Source organism: Glandiceps talaboti, chromosome 20 (assembly GCF_964340395.1).
Source record: "Glandiceps talaboti chromosome 20, keGlaTala1.1, whole genome shotgun sequence".
NCBI classification, from domain to species: Eukaryota; Metazoa; Hemichordata; class Enteropneusta; family Spengelidae; genus Glandiceps; species Glandiceps talaboti.
Window position 1 is genome coordinate 12,409,365 of NC_135568.1, and position 10,717 is coordinate 12,420,081.

The 10,717-nt window shown below is 37.6% G+C and overlaps 1 protein-coding gene across 1 annotated transcript; it reads right to left on the minus strand.

Moving 5' to 3' along the window:
* Positions 1 to 1,172: 1,172 nt before the first annotated feature.
* LOC144450494 (sodium-dependent phosphate transport protein 2B-like) lies at positions 1,173 to 10,471 on the minus strand. Its single transcript, XM_078141127.1, has 6 exons — positions 10,338 to 10,471; positions 6,224 to 6,452; positions 5,839 to 6,114; positions 4,662 to 4,972; positions 4,024 to 4,234; positions 1,173 to 3,217 (listed from the first exon to the last, which is right to left on the minus strand). The coding sequence occupies exons 1-6, from the start codon at positions 10,380 to 10,382 to the stop codon at positions 2,259 to 2,261; spliced, it is 2,031 nt and encodes a 676-aa protein (XP_077997253.1). The 5' UTR covers positions 10,383 to 10,471; the 3' UTR covers positions 1,173 to 2,258.
* Between the last annotated feature and the right edge of the window lie 246 nt (positions 10,472 to 10,717).

Genomic DNA, 10,717 nt, shown 5'->3' on the forward strand with positions numbered 1-10,717 from the left:
TGAGACCTACTTAAGCAATTCATTTTTTTTCTATATATTGACTTCGCCCCTAACAACTGCTGTTATCGTTCGAACACTTTCACATGTCGGTACGTGTACTTAATATTGCATTGTATCGTGAATTCGAGGTTGATTCAAATAGAATCGTGAGATATATAAATTGAAGGTTTTGGAGAACAGAAGAGAACGAACCAGTACGTGTTCAATTCTTGGCTATTTAGCCTATGCTAACTTCGAAACATTCACATATTTTATTCCCGGTTTTATAGACTTGGTTACCAGACTTGACATTGTTATTTGCCAGAACAACCAAGCATACAATTATGCCAAATAGCAAAGTGATATTAACTGCTAACCTAGGGAGTCCAGCATAAAACACACAGACGAAAATTTTTGATTGTCTCTTGATTAAACAAGGCGATCTACCTGAACTCAAATATAACAGGTTTATCGACCCATTCAACATCTTAAAGGACCAAGAAGCTAAGGATTGTCCAAAAACACTTTAACTTTGGAGTAGAAATATTTGGATATATACATATTCTCCGCAACATTGTTGAGTGGGCAAGTGAATAAACATTCAGACAATGTTGAGTGGGCAAGTGAATAAACATTCAGACAATGGTTATTCTTAATTGTAGCTTAGTTAAGCGGCTAATAGACATTGTTCAACTATAACGACATTTGAGCTTCTCAAAACAAAAATAAAAAGCAGCGGAGCTATTTCGACCGCTAGGACGCTTGTTATTTTTGAGGATGCATAATTTTATATCACCTGCTTCATTGCAAATTAGTGAACCCCTTAATCTGACTTTCTAAAGTTGTCTTGGCTTCAAACAAAATATTTTAGACAAAGGCATGACAGAACTGTTTCTACGATTCCAATCGAAAAGACATAAGACATTCCAAAGATTTACTTAAAAATGCTGCATGCTGTATAAAAATGGCGGGGAAATTTGGCGGGAAAAATGCTTGGTACTCACGATTTTTAAAAAATGTGTACAAAATAATATGGATTGATATGCATTCACTCTTCTATAACAAACAATTGTATTTTTAAATAATAAAATTTGGCATAAGCAGCAACGAAATATTTTACAATATAAATTATATACAATCATTCTAGGCCATAATAGCCTGGGTACATGTCAGAACAGAAGTGGATAGCGTTATCTTGTTACAAGTAGGGCACAAAATATAACATTTACATCACTATAATATACATCATTACTATATTCGAGTTCTCACAACACTACCAAAGTGATATTAACTGCTAACCTAGGGAGTCCAGCATAAAACACGCAGACGAAAATTTTTGATAGTTTCTTGATTAAAAAAGGCGATCTACCTGAACTCAAATATAACAGGTTTATCGACCCATTAAACATCTTAAAGGACCAAGAAGCTAAGGATTGTCCAAAAACACTAACTCTGGAGTAGAAATATTTGGATATATACTTATTCTTGAGAATAATGAATACATTTTCGAAACTGCATAAACTACAGACAACGTTGTGCCTGTCTTTGACTAAATCCATTAGACAACGATAAATTAAAAAAACAAACAAGACTAGATCGGCAAAAGAAAGGATTACTACAGCTTCTACAGCATTACAATTTTCTCCCGCCAAAATTTAGTTGCAAAATCACCGAAATATTCAATAAATATATTTGATTGCAATTGCAACAGACATTTCTGACAGTTACAGGTAAACGTCACAGTCACTAATGGAAATAGAAACTGGAATTCGCAAAGGGAGTATGGAAAGTGGTCAGTCAATATTAACCTCTGACCTTTGACCCGGTGATAAGCATGAGCTCTACGAGTCTATGAGTTAGTACACCAGGAAAACGAAATAATTGTATCAATATTATCGCCTGCGACAAGCTATTGATTTGGAAGACTTAACATCTGAGTTCAGTATCATCAGCATGGTGACACCAGGAATGTTAAAAAAATAAAGTATAACAATCACCAGGTGCGCATGTGCAAAACCCATGTCTTTATTTCAGCAGGTATTTCAACTTTGGAAATGTTAATAGCAAAAACTGAGTAAAAAGGGAGACAAAAACAAATTTTATCCCAAAAATATGGCTGGGTTAATTGGATAAAATGTACTTTGGCATGGCTAGCAATGGTTTGTGTTATAAAGATGTAAACATAGTCAGAACTAGTTGTGACTTGTATTGAAATGCAGTTTGAATATGCACATTATTAAGAACCAGTAGCCCTACAAGTAAATATTTTTCATATTCACCTACAACTGTGTATTTTCTGTAATGCCATTAAGATTGTTTTTCTCATCTTTCATAATATGGCTGTCGGTATTTAAGTCTGTCCCGTTTGCTTCAACAACTACCCTTTCATCACTAAGTGGTTTACATTGTGAACAGCAATTTTTGCATATCTTCCATCGGACCATGGCTGTTAATACTCTATCTAAGGGTTCAAGGGAATGCAGAGCTAGGGGAAGGAAATTCCAGTTTCTCAATTTGCGTGGCAATGCCCCTGGTCGTTTGCGTTGCAAAACGTTGATCACAATGACAACCGTAAGAAAGACTAAGAAGGGTATGCCAACAGCCGCAAGAACAACCCAACCCGCCAACGACAAACCAAAGATAGCAGCAGGCAAGATCAAGAATATGACTATAAGATAAAGTATAGCAAACCAGCGATACTTAGCAGTGGTGTTGCCATTTATCTTGGCCATTGCTATTGGGACTTTACGCAACTGGGGTATTGGGTACCAAATTACAATACCACTGATGTTAAAAAAGAAGTGGCATAATGCAATTTGCAATGCTAGCGCTAATTTACCGCCAGAACTTGCTAGGGCCGCCAGAATAGCGGTAACGGTTGTGCCAATGTTTGCTCCTAACGTAAAAGGGTACATACGATCAACTGATACAACACCAATGCCAACAAGTGGTGTCATTGCGGACGTAAAAATAGAGCTACTCTGCACCAATATGGTTAGTCCTGCGCCAACCAAGATGGCGACGTATCCGGTCAGCCACGCAAGGCGTCCTGGGAAATTGGAGTTGATGACCTTTTTGGTAATGACAGCAATTTGTCCTTTCAGCAAGGAGTGGAGGATCTTGACTATCAGCACCAGACAAATACAGAGAATAGCAAGGGAGGATATCAACACGATTATACCAATGATAGAGTCCTTCATATTGTACTTGTATTTCAAATCGAAAAACAGATAGTAGCCTATGGAAAGAGAAAACAGACAAATATTAGCTAACACATTTGATATTATTCCCCAATATTTTTCTTCATTCAGCCATAGACATTGTAGAAAGATCTTATCTTCAACGTCTATGATTCTGTGAAGTTAAAAATACGACTAACCTAAGACGAGGTCTTGTTATTTGGAGTTGAAGACGAAGATAAGGGGCCTACTTTTATATGGGACCACCAATCTTAGCTACTAGCCCGTGCCTTGTTCTTGCGAATTGCAGATGAGTAATGATAAAAAACTTGGATTGTGAGTAATATCCAGCTGAATGAGAAACAATCTTGAATTTTGTAAAATAAATTACATCACAAGTCATGAACCATGTGGAAAAATAATTGAGATTTTGAGAGTTTGGGTATATATTCCGATTGATAATGGTTATATTTTGTCATGTATTTATTATAAATGTTATTTACAGTGTCTAAGGAGACAGACTTGATTAGCAAGTAGCTATTTTCTGGTCTCCTTTTACCTACCTCAAAAATGTATTATTTATTTTATTTACAAATGTAAATTTAATAAGTAGGTAATAAAGAAGATATATATATATATATATATATATATATATATATATATATATATATATATATATATATATATATATATATATATATATATATATATATATATATATATATATATATATGCACTTTATCAGGTATCGTATCCACCTCTGACGTCATCAAGTGAATATTGAAACTGGCTCCTTTGCACTAGAAATGGGGAAACAACCTCGTGATGTCGATGCTGGAAAAAAGCAAAAGAAGTTCACACTTACATTTGTCAATGTTAACTGTTACTTCTTCTGAGATGTTTCGTAGAGTGGTAACGTTGATGAATCCACTTCCGTCAGTACTGTTTTGTAACTCGGTCACATTCTGCATCGTATACACATCAACTTTATCCTTTACACACCATTGCTTCATTAAACTTGTTTTCAGAGCATCTGCCTTCCCTTCTGCTACCTTTGTGATGACTTTTTTGTCAACCTGTACAATACATAAAGAACGATGACGTCAAAACATGCATGCATGCTATTGGTGGAACATATGATGTCACTTTGTATTTTCAAAAAATCTCAGTCTTGCAAACCTCTGAACTAGATATTGGAAATCAAACTGTTTGAATGCAGCAAAGGTGACTTTGAATTTTGTACCTTACAACACATTTTTAAAAAAAACACGTTCGATTCCAGTTGCAGCTTTAAATTTGCATGTGAATTACACCACTACACATGCGCATTTCAATATGAATGCAAACTTGGTACTGCCCACATGCATTTGGTACTGCCCCCGTGCATTCTAATATGAATACATGATTTCTTACTGCACATGCGCAATTCTAATATGAATGCATAATTTGTTACTGTACATCCATACATTAATATGAATGAAAAATTTGTTGCAAATGGTTTACCTGGATGACCAGTTCTGTGAATGGTTTGGTAATGACCTTCAGTAACTCAACACTGGCGCCCTCATTTGTTTGCAAGTGTAGACTTTTCACGATAGCGTCAGTTAAAAGGTACAAATATCCTGACACTAATTCCAGAGGGAGAAGAACAAAAACAGACAGCCAGTTGAACATATCATGAACGGTAGCGCCAGCAAATGCACGTCGAAACTCGTTTCTGTCACTGGCTTGGAAGAGGGACACGATGGTATTTGTGACCGATGTACCAATATTGGCCCCCATGACTATCGGGATAGCTGGACGTACTTCCAAGACTGAAACATAATAGATACAAATATATGTCTCGTTTAGAGTCTAAATGGGAAATATCGTACAATCTTTTGCAATATTTCAAATCCAAGTAAGGCCATTTTGGAATCCAACATGGCCGCCAAACACTGTGTTAACTCTACGGGCAAAATAAAAGATTTTGGATTTCCTTTACAAGTAAAACAAGATGACGAGTCTCCCCTGTTCTTTTGGTATTTAGAAAGCTTTCATGTGAAGAGATTTTAATTTTGTTGGAAAATTAGTCCCAGAACCGCAGTCATCTTAAACAGAAAAGAACAGTACAGAGAGTGCACAATGTCATATAGTCTAGGTGCTAGACTGTCAGACTTTCTTTTTGATAGGGCGTCGCATTGCACCAATATTTTAAAAGAAAGCAAACCGAGGCCAAGGGCATTAATCTGGCTTTTGTTCGGCAACCTTTGGAGCACAGACCAGTATTTGAGTATTATAACATTGGCATTTGCCAGTTCACAGTTCTGTCTTTAGAGAGATTATGCCACTCGTTGTAAACACATATATGATAGGGTGAATATTAAATGTAAAGTGGCAGTCCTCAACTGAGGTCCTATGTTTGGCTCAAGTTAGAGCATCTTCAATAATCAAGGGTTTTTCATTTCACTATTGTTTATCTCTCCCCTAAAAGCATATCAAGCTGTAAATGTGAGCACGCCCCCCCCCCCTCCAAACGATTACACCGATTGGCCCACCATCGATGACTTAATGACCAATTGGGGCAGCATCTTGTTGCATTTGCTAGTTTTAAACATGACAACACATGTCTTTTTTCCTTCAAATTATGTGGTGTTTGCATGTATGCTTGTGTTGGTGGTACATTAGGTAGATTACTTACTTCCCGATGCTACCATGGAAACAACAACAGATGTGGATGTACTAGAACTTTGAACCAAGACCGTTGCTAAGACACCGACCATTAATCCACAGATAGGATTGGTTGCCACAACACTGCTTCCGATGGCTTCACCGGCTGCCTTGCCGCCAAGAAGACGGAAAGCAGAACTGAGGAAATCCAAGGAACAGATAAAGAGATAAAGTAAACCCAGTAACAATGCCATTTTGATAATGCCATCCCTTATTACTCTCCAACACTTCTCAGGACATGAGAGCTCTAGAAGAAAACCATAAGAAAGAAAATGATATTTTTGATGATGTAATAGTAATAATAACAGTAGTGTACAGACGTTCGGTTGAATCCTACAATTTAATTGTATATTCACCTTTCCATGGTTTACCAGTTGGTTTAACATTGGGAAGTGCCCATGGATCATCAATTTCTTTGTCTTCATTTTTCTCATCTGTTGTGTAAGCTGGCGAACCTCCCGATACTCCGTTTTCAAGCTTAGAATCATTAGAGTCGTAGGCAGGTGGAGGATAGGAAGAATTTCCTTTGGAACCGTCGACGTGAACGTCATCATCATTGGTGCCTACACCAATTGACACATGGGTCTGTAAACGTCGACAACAGAATAGTAAGTGAATGAATGAATGAATGAATGAATGAATGAATGAATGAATGAATGAATGAATGAATGAATGAATGAATGAATAAATGAATGAATGAATAAATGAATGAATGAATGAATGAATGAATAAATGAATGAATGAATGAATGAATGAATGAATGAATGAATGAATGAATGAACGAACGAACGAACGTACGTATGAATGAATGAATGGATGATATAGTGAACAAGAATATATGAATACAATCATTTGACAAGTTATGTAAAACTTGATTTCAAACGTCTGTATATTTTGGTTTCCTGTGTTTAATAGCAAAGAGGGGCATTCCTCGATTGTCTATTGTACTACAAATCGTGGAGATAAACTGTATTTAAATGGAGGGGTCTAACTGAGCGAACTGTTTTGTTTTAGACCAAAGTCACTTTCGTGGAAAGAAAACTTCAGCGGGTTACTCGTATGATGCACTAATATACTGATGGTATTTCTCAATCTTGTCGCCTGATGGCGATGTTTGCATCCACGCAGGGTGATATTCTGATGGCATTTCCAAATCTTGTCGCGGGGTGGCGATCTTTGGATTCTGCAGGTGACTCAGTGTTGCTGGCATTGTATTATTTTGAGTTAACAAAATTCGTATTTACTAGTACTACCCAAGTGGGTACCTTTCGACCTTTCGATTTGTTATATTTAATCTAGCCTGAAAGATCTTAGCCTCGGTTACCGAACCTGTCGCCGCTGGGGGCTCTGTGTACGAGACACCCCAAACGACTCTCGTCTGGGTGATCTCGTAGAAGAGCCCCGGCCGGGAGCCCCAGCCGTGACAGTCTGGGTAACGTCAGACAACTATAGAGAAGTTATAGTTGTCTGAGGGGTAACCGAGACTAGAAAAACCCAGTGGGTGGCGGGTCTCTGGTTCAAGCATAAACAAGGAAAAATTCCTAGCTGTGGTTCAAGGGAATCAGTCAATTTGAAGTTTAACTTCGAATAAACTTTAAATACAAAAGATTTGAACCATTTTACAAAATGACTAGGCATTGACGATATAGACATATGATATGTAAATAACAATTGTCAACAGAATGTGGTCGAAAGGGCACTGACATCGCTGCAATATATCATTTTGTTTATTCTCCTTCGTGCAACCACATTCTCCTGTTTGAACTTTCACCTAATTTCGTCTAACATCCAGCTGGTACTCGTTTCCCCCCCCCGTTTTTTTCTATCTATACATCTATTCATCTATCCGCGGCACACTCTTGAACTGAGAATTCGTTAATGAATTCGAAAGTGTTTGACTTCAAAAATCAAGTCCAGAATTCGCTTGGTATATGTTGGTGATGGTGGTTTGATGTCGCTTAGGTTTATTAGCGTGTTTTGCGTTAACATAGTCAAAAAAGCGAATAATATTACATTGTAACGAGTAATTATTTGAATGAAATGGCATATGACAGACCCCTATAAATATATGTGATAGGTTACCCAAGATATTGGTCTATTGCTCTGTGATTTGCATACAAACAGCAGGGGGACTGACCGACTCTAAATGAATATGCATGACATATTTAGCCATTGTCCTCTGTTTGTGCTTGTCGCCAATGCAGTTCTCTGATTGGCAGATATTTATATCCCTGAACCGCAGAGATGACTTTTGCTAGATCCCTCGTATGTTCCATCCTCGATAGCGATGTTCGTTCGTGTGTCGTATTGTATCGGAAGGACATCCGAGGTCTAACAGCTAGACTCGACTATGAGCGTCGTGGAAATGAAACAAGGGACACTAAACTTTATCTTGAATGACATCTCCAGACATATGATATTAGTGTACCTATTGTCTTGACACCCGTGGTCATGAGCTACTGCAATAAGAGAATTCATTTCTCTAACTTGGGGTTTGGCGACATGTACAAACAACGTCCTCTCTGATCCCAAACACAGTAATTACAAATTCATGACATAACCATGGTAATAGTTTGTGTGCGTATTTAGAGGAGCCCTTCATGGTTATACTATTGATCGTGTGATATAACTTGTGAAGTATTAAAATAGCTCCATTATTTCTGGCAGAAGGCGTCGTGTTCAGACGAGTCCTTTGCGTATACGCTTCTATGGTCTGGTATCTTCGCATTGGCACAGAATTACTTCTATTCAATTGTATGGAACATGTATAAGCAAATCATTCGATTTCAAAAACGGGATAATGATTCTACACCAGTACTTTTGTCACAGTCGGTACAAAACACAGGTTCGGGCCAAGTACGGGCCAGGTCAGGTCAGGTATATTAGACTGAATATTTTGTTTTGATTCATATTCACATTTGGATCCAAAGATCCGCCATCAGTTTTTATTTGAAATATATTGGTTTTCATGGCAAATTTCACATTTTCTTTTATAAATGCTAATTCAATAATGTCTATACTCAAATATGTTCACTTTCTGTTGAAATCGCCAATGATAAATACTCCAAGCTGTTCAAAACAATTTGAATTACTCCTCACACAGAGCATATGCATTTAGATGTGTTGTAGAGTGTGTAATAGGGTAGAAATCAAACCCTATTTGTTGCATTCAAAATAAATGGTAGATGTGCGGCTACTTACAGAAATCCACAATAACAAAGCATAGAATGTACCAATCACCTGACCAGATTCATTGCACCAATTTTAATTGACCTTTGATGTAACGTATATGTCAGTCACGGTTACCCAGATTCTTGCCATTGATGGCTCCATCCATGCTGGGGGAACCGGGTGGAGCCCTCAATGGCAAGACTCTGGGTAACCGAGACTATGCATACTTATATATTAAAGCGTACGTACGTACAAGAACGAGTATGAAATCTATGTGAAAAATGTAATTCCTAGGCCTGGAACAAAAGACACTAATTGCATGCCGATTTTTAAAACAAAGATAACTGATGCTAAGAAAAAAATAACCTGACAATCGAAACCTACACCAAATACAAAGACGGATTCACATCTTTGGATCTGGTTGTGAATAAAAAAGATATTCAGTCAGTACCTGACCTGTACCTGCGTTTTGTACCGATCGACTTTTTCACTGTTTGTCGAACTTTTGTTACAATACAATTGCCTGTCTGTCACCTGAACCCCCTAGCTTCACTACAAAATGTAAATTGCATTGTATCTGTCAAACCACCAAGCGGCGTTCTTTCCCAGGTGCGGCGTCGGAATTCATTTGCCGGTTACAAACTTTTCAGTACTCTTTGTGTTTCCCCGTGTTTGATCGACAATTTTACGGAGTCGACAAAAAACCAAGTTGTTGTCGCTAATTCGTGCAAATGCAGCGTTTTCTGTCCTGGATTATTTCTGACTAAGTTAGGAGATAATATTTGTCTCGCCGCTATTAAAAATAGCTCGCTACAATAACGAACGCTATGTGTATGCCATAACTGGTATATTACTGTTTTCTAAAATATGTTTCCGTTGTAGTGAAACTCTAATTACATTTACGAAAAGTCTTTAAAAATTAACAGAAATATTATTAATCCTGGGACTCTACAGTAGTCACTATACAGTAGTCGTATTTAGGTGGCATATTTAGTCATTCATTCCATTGTAGATCTTGGCATCTATGGCACCAATTTCCATATCGTACGAATTACCACACAATACTGATTCGGATTCCAAATTGCACATACCAGGACGTTCCACTATGTTGTCTATTTCGTTAGATTACATTAAGACGGTAATTTTGCTGAGTTTCGTGAACAATCTGAGACACTCTCGATCAAGTACCATGGTACAGAACCACGATCTCACTACGAAGACTATAATCTCGTGGGATTTGGAGAATAAGTGGATTCGTTACAAATAATCTATTAATCTAAGTAAATTCTTATTACTTACCACATGGCCATTTTCTTTATCTGTGGAATAAGCCTTGTTGTCCATCTTTGGCACCGTGAACGAACAGATATCTCATACGGTAGGGACTGCTCTGTAACTTGGGAATGGTTTCTTTCACTCGCGCTCTTTCCACGGAGTGGCCGGTGGTGTCATATATGTACACTTTCTATTGTAAGGAGGACAGCGATTTGCATCATAATTAACACGTGGACCTCATGTCTCCAGTCAAATTGAGCACGTGAAAAGGTGAAGCTGTCCTTGAACATTTCGTCTCCTTTGTTTAAAGAGTTATCCTCTGTAATCGGTCACGTTCACGTTCAACTTACCATCTGTCAAAATGACAAATTAGACAATGTCATGGTGGCCCTGCAGAATTGCCC